At 41.2% G+C, this 25,069-nt stretch overlaps 1 protein-coding gene and 1 long non-coding RNA gene across 16 annotated transcripts in view; one reads left to right on the top strand and one right to left on the bottom strand.

The window, feature by feature from the left end:
- The window catches only part of erc1b (ELKS/RAB6-interacting/CAST family member 1b), a 160,975-nt gene that overhangs the window by 40,038 nt on the left and 95,868 nt on the right, over positions 1-25,069 (bottom strand). For all 15 annotated transcript variants that reach the window (XR_015864143.1, XR_015864144.1, XR_015864145.1 and 12 more), the window contains one exon: positions 3,639-3,786. Coding sequence is in view for 11 of the 15 variants with exons in the window: in XM_088406153.1 (XP_088262279.1) it covers positions 3,639-3,786 (148 nt within the window). In the remaining 4 variants the exon portion in view is untranslated. The remainder of the gene's footprint in view (positions 1-3,638; positions 3,787-25,069) is intronic.
- On the top strand, positions 4,723-13,255 carry LOC148405816 (uncharacterized). The gene is made up of 2 exons (XR_015864254.1): positions 4,723-5,330; positions 10,370-13,255. It is a non-coding gene; the product is annotated as an uncharacterized LOC148405816 (long non-coding RNA).

The raw sequence follows: 25,069 nt of genomic DNA, 5'->3' as shown, positions 1-25,069 counted from the left end.
GCTGAGTCATGCTTGGATTAGATCAGTGCTTCTCAGTTGTATTCTGCCAAGCCCGCCCTAGGATAGAAAAAACTTTTTGCACCCCCCGACACCCCCACCAAGTCGTCATAATTGTCGTCAACGTTGTCGTCATTGTTGTTATCGTCATCATCGTTGTTGTCATCATTGTTTTGTCATTATTATTATCATCGTCTTCATTGTCTACGTCGTTGCCATCATAGCCGTTATCGTCGTCGTTTCGTCACCATTATTGTCATCCTCTACGTCATCATTATCGTCGTCGTCACCATCATTGTTGTCGTCGTCGTTGTCATCGTCATCTTTGTCGTTATCATCATCTTTGTCGTCGGCCTCATTGTCGATGTTGTCGTCATTGTCGTTATTAACGTCACTGTTGTCATCGTCGTCATCATTGTCATCGTCATCATCATCTTCGTCGTTATTGTCATCATCGTCATCATTATCATCATCTTCGTCATTATCGTCATCATTTTTGTCGGCGTACTCATTGTCATTGTCGTCGTCATTGTTTTTATTGTCGTCAAGATTGTCGTCATCTTCGTTGCCATCATCGTCACGTCATCATTATCGTCAATGCCACCATAATCGTCATTGCCACCATAATTGTTATCGTCACCGTCATTGTTGTAGTCATAATCATTGTAGTCGTCAACATTGCCGTCGTCATCGTCATTATCAGTGTCATCGTTATAGTCATCTTCATCATTATCGTCATCGTCCTCATTGTCAACGTCGTTGACATTGTTGTTATTGTCATCGTTGTTGTCGTCGTCGTCATGCTGACGCCATCGTTGTTGTCGTCATCGTCATCATCATCTTTGTCATCGTCCTCATCGTTGTCAATGTTGTCGTCGTCATCATTTTGTCCTCATTATCATCATCATTGCCATCGTTGTCATCAGTGTTATTGTCATTGTTGTATCGTCATTGTCATCTTTGTCGTCATCTACGATGTCATCATCGTCGTCTTCATTGTCATCATCTTCCTCGTTGTCATCATTGCTGTCTGTGATTGGCATAGTGTCCGTAAGGTAATAAATTTGATTTCCGCTGAATTTTTCCTCTTTGATTAGCAAAATTAAAGGTCACAAAGGATACAAAGAGTCAATCGAAGACATGTAAATAAATAATTTTACCCTGACCTTGAAAGACAGCAAATCATCATCTATTAGACACATCACATAACAACATGGCAGCCCGGCCTTGACCACAAAGGTGCATGATGAAGGCCACGCACAAGCTGCAAATTTCAACCACATGTGCTCTTTGCGCTGTAAAATGCGGCCTAGTTTTATTATGCGAACCACAATGTCTTCCTTTGCACAGATTTTGCGTCTTTAGCCTTCCCAAAAAGACCAGACAGCAGCATCAGCAAACTATTAGTTCAAAAGTAAAAGACTGTAGCAATATAACATAAACATTCCCTTTGCAAGATTTTTTTTTTTTTTATATCTTAATCTTACTTACTAGTATCTTTTATGTACAATTAATGCTTTTAATATTGCGTTTTGCCACTTGCTGTTCACTGAAAATGACATCCCATTTGCTCAGGTAACCATCAATCACAGTCTACCTTTCTGGGTTTAGTCATATGACATTCACAAGCTGAGCTGTGATTGGCTGTTACCTGAGCAACGACAATGTCATTTTCAGTTGATAGCACATGACAATACATAATTCAGCACTAAAAACTTAAATTTGTAACAAATTCCATAATAAATGTGCTAGTTAATCGTTTAACTTTTACTATTGATACTTTTAAGAAGACATTTGCAACATGAAAATGACATCTCATGTGCTCAGGTATTGACCAATCGCGTCATCTGTTTCCAGGTTTTGCTGGTGAATGTTACAAGGTGAGCCACTGATTGGCTGGGCAACCGCGATGTCATTTTCAGTTGACAGAAAGTGGCAAAATGTTTCCCTGAGTAGTAAGAACGAGAGGATTTTGTTTATCAATTCATTTTGTTTATCAATTCATACCCCACAAATACAAATATTAATCGGAATACCATATACTGTATACTGTACTTCATTGAAAATTCCATAATGTGGTGCATATCACTGATTTTATTTTACTCACTTGTCCTGTTTTACAACTATCCAGGCGTTTTATCCGCGTGTGACAGCTACACACACACACACACACACACACACACACACACACACACACACACACACACACACACACACACACACTTACACACACACCGAGTGGGAGAAGGGATGGCAGGGAATAGGCGGGAGCTAAAAATACGCCGCCAGCCTCCGCTCCGCCGACCGGCGATCACACAAACATACACAGACGGGAATACTGAGGAAGTCTCAGCTGTGATCCATCATTGAGGGACAGAAAACTATGATACCACAGAGGGAAAGACAGGCAGCTAGACGGACCGGGGGGGTGGGTCTCAGTATATTTCCTCAATGGACCACAAATACTCTGGTTCAGGGCAATTTTTGGACCATTTTTACCCCTTCAGTCATTCAATCCCAAATACGTATTTTTACTTTTTTTTTTTTTTAAACGTATTAAATTCCAAAGGCATATATTTTACATCTAGACTTCTGAAAACCATAAAAATATGTTTTGAGTATTGTAAAGTTTACGTTTTCAGTCTAGTTTCACAATCTAGATGTTCAAGTCTAGTTATCTGAGTCTAGTTTCCAAGTCTAGTCATGAGTTAATTTTCAGAATCTAGATGTTCAAATCTAATCTGAGTCTCGTTTCCAAGTCTAATTATCAGTCTATTTTCAGAGTCAAGATGTTCAGGTCTAGGTATCTGAGTCTAGTTTCCAACTCTAGTTATCAGTCTATATTCTAAGTCTCGATATTCAAGTCTAGTTATCCTAGTTATCTGTCGGATTTTTGCATTTCAAGACTTGATGCTTTTCCACTTCCATGTTATTTCTGCTTCTGGATCCAAATCCTCACGTGACACGTCCATCATTTGATCTACAGGAGACCAGTCTCACTAATATTGTTACAACTACACATTTTTAATTGTAACTTATTCAATCCAAAAACTCTGTTTATTAGTTTGTAGATGTAAATTAAACGACCTCGGATTGAACGTCAGGAAAGACTCTGCAAAGACATGTACACACGTCTTTGAGATTGAATGAGTTAATTATTTGGCAATAATTTTGTCCAGCATGTATTGACTGATGGAGAGAATATTATAGCTTTGTCAGTTCATCCTCCAGCAGCTGCTTAATCCACCAGACCCCTGAGGAGTCTAATTCTACGTGTGTTTGTGTGTGCGAGAAGCCACAAAGGCATTTTATCATGTTTATTCCCTTGTTTTATTGCCAGTGTGTATTTAACTTTGTAAACATCCACCAGCAGAGTGTGCATATTCTCAAACCAGTGTGACGATAAATCAACACAGACTGGTATGAGAGTGTTGTGAGATTTGTTAGCGCGGTGCGGGCAGAAGGGCAGCTCGGCCCTAAATTTACCCTCGGTGGTCGGAAGCGTGCGGACACACTGTGGGCCGGCTTTCTCTTGTTTGCTTTGCTCCTCGTGTCGCCGACACCTCTACTGGGAGTCTTTTTCCCATGAATTCCTTTATTTGTAATTCGCAAGCGTGTCCGAGACTATAAAGGAAACCTACTTGTTGTTTGAGCTCATGAACCAGCCCGTCTTTCTCACTCTTGAGGGCCGCCACTTCTTCCTGAGTTTTCTTCTTCTTGGATGAGGAGAGTTCCAGCAGGGCGATGTTGGCGTCCTTCTCGCTGATGGCAGCCAGCAGCGCCTCTTGTCTGCACACACCAACACTCTGGTTAAGAACACATCTAGAGGTCACAGTAATGGTGATTAAAGGTGAAGTAAGGAGTACATATAAAAGAGCAGATGTGCGTAAATGGGGGTTTAAGTACACCTGGGGGTACGGGAAGGCACTTCGGGGGGATGTGAAATCCTAGCAGGGTTTCTTTAGGTACAGGGGGTACAAAATTAATTCGTTCAGGATGTAATTTCATAACGTAAATCTTTCATATGTAGAGTTGTTGCAAACCCCCAAAGATGCTCCTACATTGCATTAGTACATAATAATCAAAATGCATCACGTAAAGGATAATAAATAAACACTCCAAAACCCTTTAAATAAATCATATTAATTGTAGCAGTTGACAACATGAATGCAGTTCACTTGTTTGCCTTGAGATGGTGCTGGTGTGTTGGTGATGAGTGCAGAGAGGTGGTTTAATTTTTCCCTTTTTATTTTACATTTCCAGTGATCCAGCAATTATTTACAAGTCCAAAGAAGCAATAATATTAATTTTCGGATTATTTTGAGCATGTAAATTTACTTATGTTTAGTTTGGGGTCATGCTAAGTGATTCCTGTGTGATGTCATTGCTAAAGTGCAAACGACGTGCTTACAACGCTATCATCGGACACAATAGCTCAAAGTGGTATGTTATATGTGTTTTTATGTGAATATGTACAATTTTGGCCGTAGCTCATGACAATTTTATGTTTTAGTTCTACGGTGTACATTTTTGGTGGGATGTGTGAGAGAAATGTGTAAAGATGAAAAGTCGAAGACCACTGTAAACATCAATGCAAAAAACTATTGTATCGTAGAAAGTTTCATAAATCAGATAGATGCCACAGCACTCTGTTTTAGGTCTTTTTTTTCAATCAAAAAATGCTAACAGAGTACATGGCTGGAAAAATGGGTTTCACAAGGGTTACTGTGAAGGGAATCATATATTAGGTTGTTATCATTATGTTCTTAGTTCATTGTTACCCATTTATGCAATCCTAGTTCATCTTGACCCTGTCCTTAGATAGAACTGTTGACGCACGAAAGTGTGAGCCGGGACCTTGGCCCAGCTGCCGGTGGCGCCCGGCTGGCTCTTTTGTTGTGTCTTGTAATCTGCTATGCTTCTATTCAATAAAAGCCGGGGGGAACGGCTGGGCAAGTGGAAAACTGGCGTTGGAAGACCCACGAGTTACATTTGCCCAAGCCTTTTTTCCCTACGCCGGCGTAGAAAAGTCAATCTTGGCTGGTCTGAGTTACTCTTTTTGCTGTTTAAGCAGCTAGGCTTGTCCTAGTCTTCTTTTCTGAGATTTCTCTGACATTCTAACTTGGTCCGTTTGAGCCGGATGGTTAAGAAGCCTTCTCTTCGGTGGACGATCGACGACAGCTGAACCAATCGGTATACCGTCGGAATCCGTTGGATTCTGGAAGCCCTCCTTTCCACGAGGCCAGACGTCGGACACCGCTCACCGGAGGAACGCAAACACCATCCAACGAACCAGAGTGACTCGACCAGCGGAGAGATTGCAAGAACAAAAGGTCAGTCTGACGAGTCTGAATTGTCCACCGGATGTTAAACGTGCGGTCCATCGGACCTTAAACGGGCGGTCCATCGGACCTTAAACGGGCGGTCCATCGGACCTTAAACGTGCGGTCCATCGGACCTTAAACGTGCGGTCCATCGGACCTTAAACGAGTGGTCCATCGGACCTTAAACGTGCGGTCCATCGGACCTTAAACGAGCGGTCCATCGGACCTTAAACGGGCGGTCCATCGGACCTTAAACGTGCGGTCCATCGGACCTTAAACGAGCGGTCCATCGGACCTTAAACGTGCGGTCCATCGGACCTTAAACGACCGTCTTGACGGGTTCAGTCTGACGAGACTGGCTGGTCCATTGGACCTTAAACGTATAGTCAATTGGACTTTAAACAAACGGCCTGACTTAAAAAAGAGAAAGTTTAACATCCGGTGCACAGTTGCTGATCATTTTTGTGATGTATGAGTGTGGAATGAATGTGGAGTGGCTGTCCTGAGTGACGGGAAATCTAAAACTGGTGAAACGGTCGTGAGTACAAACACCTGGGGATATCCGCCTTTCGAGGTAGAAGCTCGGTATCCGACACGACACCAGGCACGTAGCATTTCTCCCGTGACGAAGGAAACATAGTTAATCATGAGAAAAAAAAAAAAAAAAAAAGAAATAAGTCCTCCGAGGCCGCAACTCGGCCCAAGGAGGCAAAATGGGAAAAGGAATGTTGTTGTTTTGTGGATGAATCGAAGGAAAAAGTACGTCGGGCAGAGATAGATAGCAGAGAAAGTACTAAGTATGTGGAAAAATGGAAAATCCAATACGGTTTTTCAGGAGACGTGGATGATTGTGGTGGATTGGAGAAAGTGTTGCGGAAGTTGTCATTGAAGGACAGGGAAAGGATTGAAAACAGTGATGGTTAACAGTGGTTTAAATGCAAGGCTTTAGTTGATAGAGCCAAACCGAAACGACCATGGAAGGTGGCTGAGAAAAAAAGGAAAGCAGATGATGATTTGACCGAAGCCACTAACCTGTCGGCAACTAACACAGCCAGACAGTAAACCCAAATTAACGGTGGAAAACAGACACCAACAATTCGTACCTGAGTTTACCACCATATTCTTAAACCCAGACACCTGAGGTTTTCAGAGGCGGAGTTGACAACCAGGCAAGACCGTGGCCACGGCAGTAAGACCCTTTTCGGGACTGGGTCTCAGCTCCACATCTGAGTACTGAGGGTTGACATGAAGCCAAAGGAGTGATGCCATTTGAAATGGTGTGTGCAAAAAGTGTGTCTTGTACGTGCTTAACAAAGTCCGCATATACGTTGTAAACTGCATGTTGTGTGATGTGGATCTGCGTGTGTATCTGTCAGTTTGCTGGTGTGTAACTATTGGTGTGTTACATGTTTGTATGTTAGATTGTTAGAAATAAACAATGATATTTGTTGAAATTTGGCTAAAATACATTGTTAGATCGGGCTTGATCTAGTCTGCATGGTTAAAAGTCAAAATGACAAATTTGAGATGGTTTCAAACCTGAGGTTTGTGGGCAGAAACTGGTCCATTCACAGGGTTAATTCTCAGCACACAGGTGAAATGAGAAAAAATGGAAAAATATATTATGGGATCAGTTGAGACTAAATTAAGAATTAGGATGTTTCCAAATGCTAGATTAACTGGCAATGAATAGTTAGTGGTTGAAACACAAATAAAATACACAAAGTTGTGTTATATGTGAGGCTATGCCAGGGGTGGATAGCCAGATGACGTTGAATTATAAATGTTGTGTTTTCATAGTTTAATAACATGTAGGCATGTTGTCGTATGATAGCCAGCTTGGGAGACTGTGGTGTGAAAATGAGAAGTGATTGTGAGTGTAAGTTTGTGAAGCTTGCTCTGTAGAAATTTTCACACAGTTTGCTGCATGTGTTGCTGTTATTGTTGTTGTCATAGTTGTGAGAATTGTCGTTTTTGCTAAAGTTGATTTTGTTGTTGTTGCTGTTGTTGTTCTTCAAAGTGGAAAATATTTGTAATTGGCAAATTGATAGAGACCACTGAATTTGTTAGAACAAAGCTGAAGAAAAATTTCAAATAGCAAAATCGATAAAAGAGAAAAAGTTGAATCTGGAAATAGCAGCAGCCACTAAATGACCTGTAGAAAAAATAAAACAGCCAAGTAGACACCAAACAAAGCTGCTTGCGAGAATTGCAGATAACAGGACAAACAGAGGCGCGGAGAGCAGGGGTGGCAATCAGAGGCCTCTGCCTCCCCTTTTTGACCGTGACTGCGACCTTTTTTTCGTAATTTATCCTCCACTTTCTGAAAACAGGAATGTGACCCTTCTCTACCAACCACACCTGTATAGAAAATTGCATAGACGCGTGATAGGGAGTTGTATTTCATGATCCAAGTAGCAAACCCTGCATGTTAAGACAAAAGGAGGCAGAAAGGACAGAATTATTTTTGTATACTGGCCCTGCAAAATACAAGTACGCAAAAGCGGAAGAAAGCCTGGCACCTTACAAAATATGAATTTAAAAGGTAGAAGATTGATGCCTTATATGTAATAATTGTTTGAAGAGATTAGCATGATAGGATCAGGTCTTACAGTAAAATAGATTCAACTGTGCAAAAGGAGGATGAACCAGTCGATATGTTAATTGTTTGATATAGTATAGTTTGCAAGAGTTTTCTAAAAACAAATCGCATTATGGTAGATAATGGATAAACAGGCTGAACATATTGACAGCAGCTGAGAAAATGCAAGGCTAAATGGAACTATACGACAAACAAAAATGTAGATGTGAGTGACCTCCAACACTCAGAGATTAGATAAATCGACTATTCAGCTGAGAGTGGAGTAGAAGAAGAAAAGTAGAAGAATGTAGGGGAGAAAACAGACATTCTGGTGTGATGGAGAAGAGGAAGTGCGTTGTGTTGGAAACAGGAATTGTGGTAGCGGAAAAGAAGGATGTAAGAGAGAGTTGAAAGACAAAATTGAATGCATAAGAATGTTGGCGTTGTGACAAGAAAGATTTTGGGCAAGTGGAAACAAATGGAAGAAGGTTGGCAGAACTAATGAGATAAGGATGGCAGAATTGTTAGTGACAGACAAAAGGAGGCCATTGCGAAAGCCCAAAAACTCAGACTAAAAGACAAATGATGTCATTTTTGAGGCTGATGAATTATTGTAGCATATGGATTCCAAAATTTGTTTTGAATTGACTAGGCCACTGCTTGATATCAGTTATGAAAAAAGCTGACGAGGCATTTGACAGTGTGAAATTGGAATTGGTTTAATTCATCCGTATTGACACTACCGGATTACAGCAAACCATTTGAGCAAAGAGTGACCGCTAAACAGGGATTCATGACTTCAGTTTTGTTGCAGAAGCATGACGGGAAACTGAGGCCAGTCAAATTTTACTCTGAGGAATTGGATGCAGTTGCTGGGCCGACCCCTGAAGGCGTTCAGGTGGTGCTGGCCGCAGCATTGGCTGGGGAGGCTTCAGTGGAGGTTGTTTTGTTTCACTCCCTCACGTTGAGGGTTCCCTATGTATTTGTTTTGTTGCTGGAAACCCCCCCCCCCCCCCCCCCCCCCCCAAAATGACACTCTTATCGCCTGCATGACATTTATATTGCACCGCGGTTCTTGTATCACAGGGACACATTATAATTGTTAAATGTGGAGCATCAAACCCAGCGACACCTTTGCCCACGCCTGTAGACGGCACCCCACACGACTGTGGAAGCCACGCCCAAATTTCCACCAAACCAAGACCTGACCTGAATGACACCCCTCTCCCGACTGGAGAAGTTGTTTTTTTTTTTTTGACGGTTCAGCTAGCAAAGGGGAAGACGGCCGCAAAAGGGTGGGATATGTAGTAAATTTTGTTTTAAGGAACATTAAAATCGACATGTTCATTGCAAGCAGATGAATTGGCCGCGCTAATCAAAGCGTGTGAAATTTTTGAAAGCAAAGATGTTACAATATGGACAGACAGCGAGTACGGCATGTGTTTTATCAACTTTGGGCTAACCGCGGCTTCCAAACCACAACAAGAAAAGAAATGACCAAATTACAGCAGGAAACCGATTAGGCAAACAAAGCAGCCAAAGAAACAGTCATAGGTGTGCCCACAGTTGCCAAAGCACAAGACAACCGCTTGATATCAAGGAAAACATCAGCTCCTAAACTGTAGCAGAAAAAATGGCTAAATAAAGGAGCATAACAAGATGTTGAAGAAAAAAGTAGATTGGCGGTTAGAAAACCATGGTTACTAAAATTCTGATTTGAATGAGCAGCAAAGTTGACACATGAGCTTTGCCATGTGTCAACAGGGGGGAATATGCATGATCAGTTGCATATGGGTTCACTTTTTATACTCAAAATGTTTGTGTTTTTTGTAAATGTTGTGATATCTGTTTTTGCAATAATGCGCAAGTTTATTTGTGACCACATAGAGGCAAATTTCCAGAACCACCCGAAGCATTTCATATGATATATATGGATGACGTTGAATCAAATAAGGCATTAGGAAAGCAATATTGTTTCGTCATATTAGATGCATTCTTAAAGTGGGTTGATTTCTTCCCAACAGCGCATTGTGATGCAAAAACAGTTGTCAAAGCATTGTGTGATCGAATCATACTGACATTTGGCAGTCTGAGAGTAATTAGAAGTGACAATTGATTGCATTTTGTGAAAAAAGCTGTTACTTAAGTTGGAGAACTGTTGAATATCAGAAGGGCTTGTTGAAAGAACAAATGGGACAGTCAAGGCCATACGCATAAAAACAATGCAAGTGATAAAGAGACAGCGACCAGATTGCATTCTTATTGTGGCCACAGAAATGAGATTTGTTCCGCTGAAGGAAAAACTTTATCACCATTTGAAATAGTATATGGAGGACCATACGGACTAGCAGACTTAACCCATGACCAGCCACCTAGTGGATGTTCTTTTCCAGTTCACATGAAAAGACTGTTTGGCACAAGGGAGATGCATAAGCACAATGACTGGCCAGTGTGTTCTATCCCACAGAAAACCCGGGTCCAGATCGGAGACCAGGTGTTCCTCAAGGTGCTGACAACCTCGTTGGGACAGTGAACGCTGGGATGGCCCGTTCCAGATGATTGCAGCGACACCAACTGCAGTGAAAGTTGAAGGACGCGACGGGTGGATCCACCAGTCGCGGTGCAAGATCCTTCGACCCCCTGTTGATGGGCCTAGCGACGCCAGTCCCTCGAAGTAAGGATCAGCACTCCAAAGTGCACGGACGGTGCACCGACGAAAGACCACAGAGTGAAGGGAGCTTCGTGTGGTAAACACACTCCTCCCAGGAGAATGGCCTGTCCGCCAGCACTCCTCCGAGCAGCGTTCTGCTTGGTGCTGGGCGGTGTCCTTGTGTCCGGACGACCTACGACGCCTACCCCTGGCCGACGGCTGTTGTCCACTGGCATTGTGGGCAACCTCAGGACTCTGACTGACACCACGGCAACGGTGATAAACGTCACATCTATCGCTCATGAACTGTCTATCACAATACCACTGAACCAGTTGCAGTCTCAAAACCTGGTAGAACGTTACACATCTGTCACTGATATGAGTCAATGGTATGATTATTGGTTTTATGTTATGAGCGCCCATGATGCGGATGCAGGCAAGTGGTTGTCATGGTCTAATTACATTACTTCTGTCGACGGTGATTATTGGGCCAATCCACACCGAAACAAAGGGGCACTGAATTGGCACAAGAAACTGACAATCAAAGTGTCGACTGATCGCGAACCTTCCATAACCTTTATTCTGCAACCAATGGTTTCGTTACCTAATGCAGATAGCACAAATTGTTCCATGCTCACGTTATGGGCTTGGTACATGGCTGGAGCCCATCCGCATGTCCCAATTAAAATTTGTTATAGTCGGCGCCATTCCAGCAATTCAGTTAAAACCACACGAGTCCTTCCACAAGTCGAGGTGACCTCTTTTCGGGGAAAAGTGGGAAAATTGACAAAAGGTGTTAAGATTCATTACAAGGGTGAGAATATCGAAACATTGTTAAAAGAAGATACTGGGGTGGGCATTAATGATAATTTGTTTATGGATCGCCTAGTTTTCGTTGCTAAATCATTACAACAGGATTGCATTGTGTGCATGAAACCTAGAGCAGCCTTAAGACTTGTGGAACCGGTACCATCTGAATGCGTTTTAAATTTGACCCAGGGAATTGCAGGAAATGACATGTGCAAACGGTACTCCCTGCACTTTCCAGTTGTTAAATTGGGAACCAAGCCCATGTTGTTTCATCCACCAACTGCTGCAGCATTCACTTGCTTCACACGATCGGATTGCTTGAAGATACAATGCGTAGATCATGGCACAATTAACAGTTCAATGTGCAATTTGACTGTGACTGTATCAACTGGCATTACCAGATATGTCGCACGTTCACAGTTGTGGTGGTATTGCGGTGGGGGAAATTTATATCCAGAATTATCCCCCCATTGGACAGGCACATGCGTTTACGTTACAGGTGTTCAACAGACTACTGCGTATGTATTTCCAGGAGATAACATTGTGATGAACTCCACCCATCGGTCCAAACGCAATTTTGACAAGCCGCCAGTCCCGCTTACCAGACAAACTCCAGTTTATTTTGACGTGATTGGCATGCCTAGACGGGTTCCTGACAAAGACAAATTGATTGATGAAGCAAACGCAGCGGGCTCACATCTGCCCATAATAGGTGCTTTGTTTCCAGTGACCGTGTACAAACACACAGAGTTGATCAACTATTTAAATCACAAGGTGAACACGTTGATTAACTTCACCGAGGCACTTTTTATGCACACCGCATCACAACTACATGCTACTTCACTCATGACCATTCAAAACAGACAAGCACTCGACATGATTTTGGCAGAAAAGGGTGGTGTGTGCAAGCTTTTACCATCAGGTGAATGTTGTGCATTTATTCCTTTACACACTTTGTCCAATGGCTCGTTGTCGGAGACACTGACATTGCTCAGGGAGTACAGACTGAGGACTCAAAGTATGGAGGGAGTTGAGCTCAACCCCTTCCTGCAGTGGTTGCAAGACTCCTTTGGCGACTGGAAGGGTGTAGCTGTGGCCATTGCCTCTGTCATCGCCTGGATTTTCGTGCTGTCATGTCTCTGCATAATCTGCGGTGTGCCCTTGTGTAAGATCTGTGCCACCAAAATCATGGATGCTATCGAATTCAAAATAGCGGCGCAAGTGACCGTGGCCATGACTGGCTATCAACCTGTTGACTCCGACTCTGACTCCAACTCCGACTCCGACAATGACTCAGACTCTGATAACGACTCAACTTCTGTGTGAACCATTTATGATGCACCTACGGAAAAGGTTTCAGACGTAGGATGTTGATGTGCCATGGTTTGCAATATGTATATACATGTATTGGACCAAAAACAGCTTTAGCTTTTGCTTTTTCTTTTTATTTTTCTTTGTAACAAGCTCTTGCTTGGGAAGGGTTTCTACCTTTTTCCCACTGGGTTTTTGGGTAGTTTTCTTCCCACTCAAGCAATAGCTTTTGACATCGTTTGATGTGTTTTCATAATGATAATCAGGGGGGATATGTGAAGGGAATCATATATTAGGTTGTTATCATTATGTTCTTAGTTCATTGTTACCCATTTATGCAATCCTAGTTCATCTTGACCCTGTCCTTAGATAGAACTGTTGACGCACGAAAGTGTGAGCCGGGACCTTGGCCCAGCTGCCGGTGGCGCCCGGCTGGCTCTTTTGTTGTGTCTTGTAATCTGCTATGCTTCTATTCAATAAAAGCCGGGGGGAACGGCTGGGCAAGTGGAAAACTGGCGTTGGAAGACCCACGAGTTACATTTGCCCAAGCCTTTTTTCCCTACGCCGGCGTAGAAAAGTCAATCTTGGCTGGTCTGAGTTACTCTTTTTGCTGTTTAAGCAGCTAGGCTTGTCCTAGTCTTCTTTTCTGAGATTTCTCTGACAGTTACATTGTTGAAAAAAGATTGAGAAGCCATGTAATAGAGGGAAAAATGAATATTTCGATAGTTAAATATTTTCAAATTAGGAGAAATTGAACTGGAACATGAAGGCTTTTAATGCTAATTCTAGTTTTAAGAGTCTAGATTTTTGGGTCTAGTCGTGCAAGTCTAGTTTCCAAGTCTAGTTATCTGAGTGAAGTTCCCAGTATAAGTTTAATTGAGTGTTCTAGTACTTTTAAAGTTTATTAAATCTGACACAGATGTCAGTCTAGTTTTCAGAGTCTAGATTTTCAGGTCTAGTTATGCGAGTCTAGTTGTCTGAGTGAATTTATCAAAATAAATTGAGTGTTTTAGTAGTTTGAAAGTTTATTAAGTCTGACACAGATGCAACAGCACTCTGTTTTTGTTCTTTTTTTAAATCCAAAAATGTTTGAGGGGTGCTTGGCTGAAAAAAAAAATCACAGGGTTACATCATTGAAAAACAAAACAAAAAAACTATGAGGCCCTATAATAAAGGGAACTTATTGAAGGGGTCAGCCAGACTTGGACTTGACCAGCGTTTATTCTGAGGATTCAAATGTGCAAAGTCAGGGATGTTTCCCAAACCAAACCATAACTTTTAAGAAAGGCGATTTAAAAAAATAAAATAAGGCAGCATTATTATAAAACCAAAGAGACATTGAATGCATTGACTGACATTGACATCTATGTTCGTCAATTGAGGTGAATGAGTTAATGGCCGTTTAATTGGCTCGAAACATCCAAAACATCTGGTGTTTACAAGTGAATGAAACAAAGCTTCGGGTTGGTGATTACAGGCTCCCTTTTAACGGTTTCCTTTTTCTTTGTATCCCCGCAACATATCAATCATACAGATTTGCGTGTATGAAGACAAAAGCCTCAAATTGCAGACGTGCAATTATATGGATCCACCCACGACTGTCCCTTTGCTGCAATGTCATGTGTCTATTTCTTCCTTTTTTTTTTAATTTGGAAAGTGTACTTGTGCTTGCGTCGCCGCGGCAACGATGGAATGCGGCGATGAGAGCGTCTAAATGAAGACAGATTACATGTTTCGCCTGGGTGAGGGCCCGCGGATTCTTCGGTCAACCAAGCTGACCACAATGTCAGTGTCCCATCATGCATCTGTGCTGCAACGTTCATTAGTAAGACAGGAGCTGGACATGCTTAAACCATGATTGATGGATCAATTCTCCAGATGATTATCTTGCTTTCCGTTTATGATATTATCAACTGTGAATGTATGGGAATGGCTCGTAAATTTGGATGTTCAGTAAAACCCTGCAGCCCTACAATGAATTGCAGAATACTGTTGAGGCAGTGAGGCATGCTGGGCATTGGAGTTCACAGAAGGGGAAGTACCGGCCCTCTACTACACGTCCCCTTGTGATGCCACAATATATATATATATATATATATATATATATATATATATATATATATATATATATATATATATATATATATACAGTGGGCCCCCGGGTTACGAACTTAATCCGTTCAGCGGCTACGCTCGTATCTCGAATTGCTCGTATAGCGGGCAATCCAAACCCATGTTAATTCGTGAATGCGTGCAACGCGCGCAGAAGCCTTAGGTAAAATCTTCACGCTGTATACATATATTAATATTAAGTGGCATAATCTACAGTACAGTTGCATTAAATAACAAATACAAAGGAAAAATGACTTTTACCTTTGGAAAGACGTGACTTCTGCTGAGATAAGCAGAGATGAAAGCTCGAAGTCAATACGGTAAATCAGATATGCTATTGGTCTTACAGTGTCACAGTAACTTTTTCAGTCAGGGTTGTCTCTACTTCCTTCCATCCCAACCAGCTGTGCCATCAAGCTAGATAAAGCCGTTCGGCCAATAGCATATCGGCACTTCTGTGATTGACGTGTGACGCCGGCCAATAGCATCTCCGTGAGTGAGACCGGGTGACCTTAATCGACCAATAGCATATTGGCGTCTCCTTGACTGACTGATAATTATTCGCACTTTTTTTTTAAACGGTTGGAATGTATTGACATCTTATTGATTAAAACACATTTAAACCTGTGACGATTTTTTGTCCTGCAATCGGCACACTTAATTTCATGTCAGCTGTTTTTCCCGACGTGAATTGAGCTGGGTGGAGGCGGAAGGGAGGTTGTGTGTGTTGTATTAACTAGGCACCACACTTATGGCTTGTTCGAGCGTCAGTTCACTGTTGGTTTCAACTCACAGAATTGCAACAATGGCGCTGTCCCAAAGCATGTCGGGAGGTCGCCGACTAACATGACATACAGTTTTGTCTAGCTACCATTATATAGCACTGTAATACCACCCGTAACAGGGTGAATTGTTCAACGCCTTGAGTTAATACGGCAACGCATATAGGCTATTGGTCTTACAGTGTTACAGTAACTCTTTCAGTCATGGTGCAAATCACGGAGATACTAAAACATCATCCTCTTATTTCTTCCTTTACCGCTGCTAGTAATTTTGGAAGCTATGTCTAACAGATAAAGTTTGCAAAGTCTTCAAAACATTCCGTTTTTCATTCATTTTCTCTACTTCCTTCCATCCTGTCCCATCAAGCTAGATAAAGGCGTTCAGCCAATAGCATATCGGCATTTCTGTGATTGACGTGTGACGCCGGCCAATAGCATCTCCGTGAGTGAGACCGGGTGACCTTAATCGACCAATAGCATATTGGCGTCTCCTTGACTGACTGATAATTATTCGCACTTTTTTTTAAACGGTTGGAATGTATTGACAATTAATTAAAAAAAAACACACATCTAAACCAATGACAATTCTTTGTCCTGCAATCGGCACATTTAATTTCATGTCAGCTGTTTTTCCCTTTAGCTGTACAAACACTACACTTAAATGGTAATATATTTAGACACCGTGAGTGAGACAGTCAGTGTGACGTTGTAAGACCAATAGCGTTCACGTTACCGCTACAAGTATCTGTTAATGATTGTAGATGACGCAACTGCTGAATATGTTGACGCAGTTAGGCGAGAACATTTCTACTTACTCAATGGCTGGTTTGTCGGAATGCTCGTAAGGCGAGAGGTTTGCTCGTAAGCGGAGGACAAAAATCTCCCTGATCCACGCTCGTAAGGCGAATTGTTCGCAAATCAGGGTGCTCGTAAGCCGGGGGCTGACTGTATATATATATCCTACTTCGCGGTCTCAGTACTTCGCGTTTTTTTCCAGGAAAAAAAAAATTCAAAATAAAAAATCATTTAAAAAATGTGCAAATATGTAAAAAAATTGAAAAAAGCAAAAAAAGTACATTATACAGTTATACAGTTACAGTTATACTGTATTCATCAAATAACTAAGTAATATTAGTTAATAACTATGTTAAGAATTCTTCAAGCGTTAGAGTTCGTGACTTTTTTTTATCTTATTTTGAAATGCATGCTTTTAATTTGTCGGGTCGCGTTGCATTTCCGTTTCCTCTTTTACGTTCTCTGTGCGTCATTTGGCTCATTACCATGACGTAGTGAATGACAACGTAAGGTCATATTTATAGTTTATTATCATTTATGGTGATAACGCACGCTACTGCCTATGTTTAGTAAGCGATGAGTGTTTATTCTGTTTATGTGTTCGTTTATGTAGAGGTTGCGCTTTATAGTTAGTAGTTGTTAGTTGTTGCTAACCCGCTAATGTCGGCTAAAAATACAGTAAATTCTTAATTAGGTGTTTATATGTTAGTTTACTGACTTTAAGATTGTTGTTGATATATTATTCAACAGATACTATATGATACACCATACATGAGCCATCTGCAGGCGTTCTTCGGTAATTGCACTTATTTTCTGTTGCTGTCAATGCTTCCATGCAAAGTGTCACTATGGTCTGGTATTGGTCGGCCTCACTCGTTTCAAAATGGCAAAATGGTAAAGCTTTGTTCTATTGTGAGTGGTTACAAAACCGTATTTATAGTGCATTTTACTGCTTGAATCACACTTGAATGGGTTAGCCATGGGTCCCAAGATTGCTAGTGATGTTAAAGAGAGAAGTAAGAAGATGATTTATATGAAAACGATGCTGGGGATTATCAAGAAATACGAAGCTAGCCTTACGTAGGCTATCCTTACTAGGGAATATGGGCATAACAAGTGCCACTCAAAGATAAATAAATCCTTTCTTTATTTTTTATGATTTCTGATTTTATACATGTATATTATATATACATAGCAGTTACTTTACTATTTTGGGACCAATCTTCAATATGTATGTACAATTTTGATGATTTTACCTGGGGTTCTAAACGCATTAGCTATTTAACATAGGTTTGGATTGCCCGCCATACGGTGAAATTACGAGCCCAACCGCGGAACGGATGAATCACGTAACACGGGGGCCCATGGACCGCGGAGTTTTTTGTCCCCCACTTACACACAAACCTTCCGTTTTACGAACAATATGACATGCCGGCCATTGTGTTGGAACATTTATTTTCGCTTTGCTACGTCAACTAATTTAGAAGTTGATGCTTATCACGGCATCGTCGAACGCTATTGCTCTTACAATCTCACAGTCACTGTCTCAGTCACGGTGTCAGTCACGGAGTCAGTCACGGAGATGCTATTGGCCGGCGTCACGTCAATCACAGAAATGCCAATATGCTATTGGCCCAACGCCTTTATCTAGCTTGATGGCACAGCTGGTCGGGACGGAAGGAAGGAGAGAAAATGAGTGAAAAACAGAAGGAAGGAATGTTGTGAAGACTTTGCAAACTTTATCTGTTAGACATGGCTTCTAAAATTGCAAGTGGCGGTAAAGGAAGAAGTAAGAGGATGATGACAATAGAACCCAAGCAGGAGATAATAAAAAAATACGAAGGAGGCACACGCATAGTTAACCTTGCTCTGAGTATGGACGTAACCGCTCGGCAATCTTCTAAGGGCAAGACTTTCCTTGCCGGGGGATGGACCTCGATCGACAACAAAATTGAGGGGCTTCTTCTATTATGGATTAAAGAGAAGGAAATCGCCGGTGATAAGTTCTAGTTTGAGAAAAGTTCCCGATTAAGAAAATAAATAAATAAATTCTGCAGGTTGGTCTCTGCTCCCCTCCGTTTCCACCCAGCTCAAGTCACGTCGCCCCAAAGGTAAATGTCATTTTTCCTTTGTATATGTTATTTAATTTAACTGTACAGTAGATTATGTTAGTCATTTTTAATATGTGTATAAAGGCGGATTGTTTTTACCTAAGGTTTTTGCGCGCGTTGCGCGCATTCACTAATTAACATAGGTTTGGATTGCCCATCATACGAGCAGTTCAAGTAACGAGCGTAGCCGCTGAACGGATTAAGTTCATAACACATATATATATATATATATATATATATATATATATATATATATATATATATATATATATATATATATATATATATATATATATATGTACAACACGAACACTGAACACAGGAGAGGGCTAATGTGACATAATGCACACTAAAATAAACAGGACGACAACTAAATCTGAGCTACTCACAATGTTTCTAAACCTCTGTGATCAAAACGGTATTTATTCCAAACGTCCTCATGGTGGGCCTCTCCCTGTATCTCCGTATAACAGACCCCCCCCCCCATTGCTTTCACCTTCACCGATCCTCCATCACTCGCTTTATCGTTCGCCCGAGTGAATGAGACAAGAGGCATTCTTTCTGTCATTTGGCAGCCGTGCGCCATGATGTCATCACGGCGGCGACAGGGCAGATAGTAAGCAGACACGTACAAGCTCACCAGGCACCTGACCTCTGCCTCCACGTGCACGCAGGCGGGCCTTTCTCCTTCCTAAAACCACTTAAAACCCCTCACTGTATCGTGGACGGCTAATGGCGACCGTTAGATCCCAAACGTTAGCCAACGTGCGAGGGTGGCTTCCAGCGGCCGCTGCCTTATCTCCTTTGATGCCATCACAAAACAGCAACGGAGAGTGTGTGTACAAGTATGTAATCAAGTGCAAGTTCAATGCCTGCAGTTATGATAGCGTGCCTCGATGCGGCGTGACATTGGACAGTCTTCTGTGTAAGACAAACCCAAGGCTCCGTTAAAAATAATCCCCTCGCTTTCTGCGACTTTATAACTCGGTGCTATAAAGCAGCATTCCATTGTTTTCTATTACGTGTCTGTTCTGGCTGCACCACTTGGAAGAGCCCAGGGTTTACACTCTTAACCCCTGGGTGTTCGAGGATTTTTCACTACCCTGGAACTATTATCGCCCGACTTAGGCTGACGTTGAAAGGGTCAAAACATCATCACAAATAAATATATTTTTACTTTCAAAATGTTCAGTGGCATCAGTCCTATCCATAAATATGTATATACATATATATACATATATACATACATGCACAGGTATTCAATGCTGCCGGTTTTGCAGATAGAAATATGCAGTTATAATGTTATGCGTTACATGAAATGAAGCGCCTGACTGCAGCAAAATAAAATCTTTTCTGCAACATTTCGTTCTTGGCTCGAAGCCTTTTGTCAACTTCAAGTCCCACAATGCAAAGCAAGAACGTTGGATTATGGGAGTCGAGCTAAGCCACTCAATGAGGGCTTGCAAATGTAATCATTTGCCCACCAGCGCACTCCGGTGTTTTTGGGGTTTCAACACAAACATTTCTACTGTACCCTGCTCACGAGTTGCCGTTGAAAGGATTAATGCAAAAATTCGGTGGAAATGCATGATAAAACATCGGTTTTCAATATGTCCAAAATTGACAATCTTTCCAATTTTGAATGGCAGTAAATGAGCCAGACATGGGTTAAATTTGAAAGCAACTTCCAGAGAAGACAGGATATTGTGTGCTATTTTTATGTAAACATGGGTTGTATCCTTTTAAAGATTGATTTGATACTTAGGAGTGCAAGTAGGTGATGTACGTATGGCAACACTGCCATCCAACGGCATATATATATATATATATATATATATATATATATATATATATATATATATACCGTATTTTTCGGATTATAAGCCGCGACTTTTCCCTCGTGATTTGAGCCCTGCGGCTTATAGTCCAGTGCGGCTTATCTGCTGTTTTTTTCCCCACCAGTCAAGCAAATGTGTGAGTCAGTTTATGAAACTACTATGAAATAGAACTGTAAAGATGTGAATCAATGGCTTTTTAAAATATATTATTAAAAATGTATTTTTAAAATAGAAACTATTATGATATAGAACTGCAAAGATGTCAATCAATGGCTTTTTAAAATATATTAATAAAAATATATTTTTAAAATATATTATTGAAAATAATTTTCAAAAATGTCTAACTTGAATTATTAAGATTATTCTGCCCTTCAGAAGTGCAGTACCACCTTTGTTGTTTGCGATTTGTACATAGAGTTAGAGCACCCTCTTTTGGTTACTTCAAAATATTGTTTCTTTCAGTAGAAATGAGTTATCCAATGTGGAGGCACCCGAAGACGACAGGTTATTGTCGAGGATTACTGATCTTATTTTGTTTTGCCTTGGACGAGAATTGCCCGTAAGTACACAAGTTGTCAAAATTACGACACTGTTCATCTGTTTTGTTTATCGTGAGAGACTTGGAAATAAGAGTATTTTTTCGTTGCGCAACTTGCTTGATAGTTTGAGAGGTGCTATGTATCATTAGCCGATTACGTGTTTTTACGGCGACCTAAAGAAGGTAATGGTCAATGGCCATTGTTCAAATAAAGCAGAGCAAAAGGAAAGACAGTCTGGTTGTTTGAAACGTCGTTATCCAGCCGTCTAGCTGGTGAAAAACCCGACGCTTCGGAGTGAGGACGACATAAAGATCTTGTATAAAAGTTTGTGTTTGATGTACAGTATACAGTATATATGATCGTATTTATAATATTATGATTGTACATATTATTTATTTGCAGTGTGTGCAATGTTCACTAAATTAATCTATTAATTAAAGAATCAGAGACAGAATGCTGTTAAAGAGAGGATCTTTGCAGTTGGTTGACAATTTTAAAAAATAGATATAAACAAAAATTTTAACACTCATAAATCATCTTTTTGCATAAATATCTGATGTTATGACCTGCGGCTCATAGTCCAGTATGGCTTATCCGTGGCAAAAGATGTTTTTTTGGTCAATTTTTGCTTCTGCGGCTTATATAAAGGTGCGGCTTTTAGTCCGGAAAATATGGTATATATAAATAACTGGGATTGTATGTTTTTATTCACGAATGTAAAAATATGTCTTTGGGAATGAATATTTAATAGGAAAATGTGGCATTTGAATCAGGGCGTGTAGACTTTTTTTCCTTTTTCGGCCACACTTCAAAAGAACAAACCCCACACGACACTTTTGGAGCGAGTCTCGTGAAACATTTGTCCGTTTGGCCATATGTGAAGCATCAACGCAAAGGCAGTCAATAAAGGGGGGGCTTCTCCCTTGCTCTCTTTTTGAACCGCTTAACACCGTTATCGGGAAAACTGATCAACACCGACTGCAGCTGTGCATTAAAAAATCTTTTAAAGTCCCATTGGCGGTCCGTTTGAAAAGACAGCCAAAGGGATTGTTTTACATGTATTAAATTAAAAAAAAAGTGTGTGTGTGTGTGTGTGGGGGGGGGGGGGGGTTGTCTGGAATTATAATTATGATTGCAACGCAGGATAATATTTACCCTGAGAATGTGTTTAATTGCGCTTATTAAAATCTCAAAATGTGCATGAGAAGTCTCAAAATTCTGTTTATGTTTTGAATCTATGAACATATATATTTTCTTTAAGGTTATGCTCGTTACCAGTCATTGATAGACGAGTAAAACACAAATGAGCAAGTGGAATAAAAACGTGGACTCAAAGAGCTGTTGTACATCACAGAGGATTAAAAAAAAAACACATACACATGTATACGCACATCACTGACAGGGAAGGGAATAAACTGCCTGGAGGATTTGGAAGGAAAACAAATCAAAGAGACTAGATGGGGGGGAGCGGCACAGCGTGGAAGTGGGGGTCGAGCGACAATGCCTCCGCGTTGGAGAGAGAGAGCGAGACAAGAGAGGAGGGCAAGTGGGAATGCTGCATGACAGAATGAGGATTTGATCTTGACACATTTCCCCCCATTTTCACCCCCCCCCCCCCCCCCCCCCAAACACACACAAACACTCTTTTGTTCATTGGCTTCCTCCTCGCCCAGGCACTTTTTAAACACACGCATGGACAGACACACCATGACTAATAGGAAAGGTGTAAAATGCATTACCGAGGGTTTGCGGGAGTTAGCGCTTTTGATGGGACCACACATGTGCAAACACACACATTAAAGGCTTGAGGAAAGCCTCAAAAAGGTCATAAAAAAAGTGATAAAATGTCACAATGTTCAAACTGGACAATTTTTTTGGGTAAGTTCAATATCTTGGAAAAGAAAATCGAGTAGAAAAAAGCATGTTAATTTGGATCAGAATTTCAACTGTTTGTATATGCTTTATCATGTTTTTCATACATTTTAAAGCTGGGGGAGGAAATGTTGACTAAGTCGGGTTTGCCAAATTTAAAGTTGACTGCCCCGACTTGGTCAACCTTTCCCCCCCAGCCTTAAAACAATGTATGAAAAACATGATAAACTATATGCAAATGGTTGAAATTCGGAACAAAATTAGCATGCTTCACTTGCTACTTGATTTTCTTTTCCAAGATACACAAACAATCCAAAAGCATCGAATGAGCAAGATAGGCAAGCCAAGCGAGCACGAGAAAAAGGGAAGGAGCCCCGCTTCGAGCTTGTAAGACCACGTGTCAAACCGTGCGGCCCCTTTTAGTCGCGCTAAGCTCTCGACAGGCCCGCGCATGCAACACACAACAAACACACGCACGCAGCCTCCATTTGGCACTTGGCGATAATCTCATTGCTGTCTGAGGGGATCAAAGCGCTTGTCTTGCTGCCATAATATGTACATACATGCACATGAGAGTGTGTATGTGTCTTCCAAGCAGTCACGCTGTCTTGTCTTTTTATGTGCACCCCTTCTGCCGCCAGTCTTATTTTCACCTGCAACACGTTTTGCCACATTGTTAGCATAACTTGTGTGTGTTACACGTGGAGTCGAGTAGTCTGCAAAGCTAGCATAAATCCGACTGCACACAAAAGAGCATTAAATGTAAAAGAAGGAAACATGAGACTCAGCATAGACGGTATTAGATTCTGACAGTGAGATATCTATGAGCAAAAATATCACAATATCATCGATTTAAAATTACAGCTTTTTTTTCCACAGAATACAATCCATTTAATTTTTCAACTAAATTATAAATCTTTGGTACCTTAAGAAATGTGCACTATGTTTAGTACAAATTAAATGTTCTGAGAAAACAACTGCCTCATCACTTGGAAGTTATTTTTCAGATGGTTACTCATCCTTGATGCATGCCGAGAATTTAAAACAATTTTAAAACATTAAATAAATAAAACAGTAATTACCTTCGAACTATTTTCAAAGACTTGTTGGGTCTACTCTGCAAGCACTAATGATACCGTATCTTTAATTTTATTATTGTCAAACTGCACCACGATTCCTTGAATATCCGCTGTGAAGCAGGCTGGACTTTGAAAAAAAAAACTCCCGTAATTTAATGATGTCATATACAGTAATCCCTCGTTTTTCACGCCTCCCCCGCAAAAAGATAAAGTAGCACTGTTCTCATGTGACTGGCCAGGTGATCTGTCAGTCAGCTCATGGAGCACTCCTGCAAGACGCGGGCACGGGTTACAACTCCTGCCCTCATTGGATGATTGCTGCTCAGGCAGCCAATCACGTGTCTTGTAGAAGGGCTCACATTTTCCAGGAGTGCCCCTTGAACTGACTGACGGGATTGCCTGGCCATAAATACCCCAAGTTGTGCAGCAGCTGTGTTCCATCAAGTTTATGATTGTGAATATAGGCCAAAAGACCGCAATTAAGCAAGTCAAATGGAATACTTTTCCGTGTTGTCTGACCAATGCACTCTTAACTGAATCAGCTGGAGACATCGTAACTTTACGACTTTACATGATCCTCGACAATTTTGCAATATTCCTGCGTGTGAACAAGGATGGACTCAGACGTTGGTTCAGTCTGTTCGCTTCTTTTATTAAAAATAATGCCATAACAAAGTCAGCTAACACTGCTGTTCCTCAAATGGTGTTGAGATGAAATAAAAATTAAAATCTGTAGGTTACCGTTTATCTGTTTATACGTTTGGCCTTAATTTTTGGGAATAAAATTGCCTCTTACATTTGGAAAATTACGGTACATTGTGGATAGCAAAAAAACGATTTCTCATGGTGCTTGGTGACAGGAGTTAGAGTAGCTGCGGAGCTACAGCCACGTGATAACGACATAAGCAGGCGGTCATATAAAGAGGGACAAAAAGACGCATAGGAAGGCAGGAGGGAGACATGAGAAGGACGCGGGGGCGGACAGAAGGAAAGCCTCGGAGAGTGATGGAGAAGAGGATGGGATGAGGGACGGGACGGAGGACAGCGCGCAGCGAGAGGAAGCCAAGAAGGCGCGTCAAAGGAGAGATAAATTACATTTACAGCATTAGCCTTGAAGCATCAACATTCACGAGAAGACTGGGAAAACAGGAGAAACATGAGCTAGGAGTTTAATTGCACTTATTGTTCGACCGCAAACTGTTACCTGTAACTACAATTGGACTTTAAAGTTTACATTTATTTTATTGAGGAGATGATTGGCAGTTGAA

This window comes from Hippichthys cyanospilos, chromosome 22 (genome assembly GCF_059441005.1).
Source record: "Hippichthys cyanospilos isolate Australia breed blue-spotted pipefish chromosome 22, RoL_Hcya_1.0, whole genome shotgun sequence".
NCBI lineage: Eukaryota > Metazoa > Chordata > Actinopteri > Syngnathiformes > Syngnathidae > Hippichthys > Hippichthys cyanospilos.
Note: the sequence above shows the minus strand (reverse complement) of the source record. Positions and strands in the feature narration are given on the sequence as shown.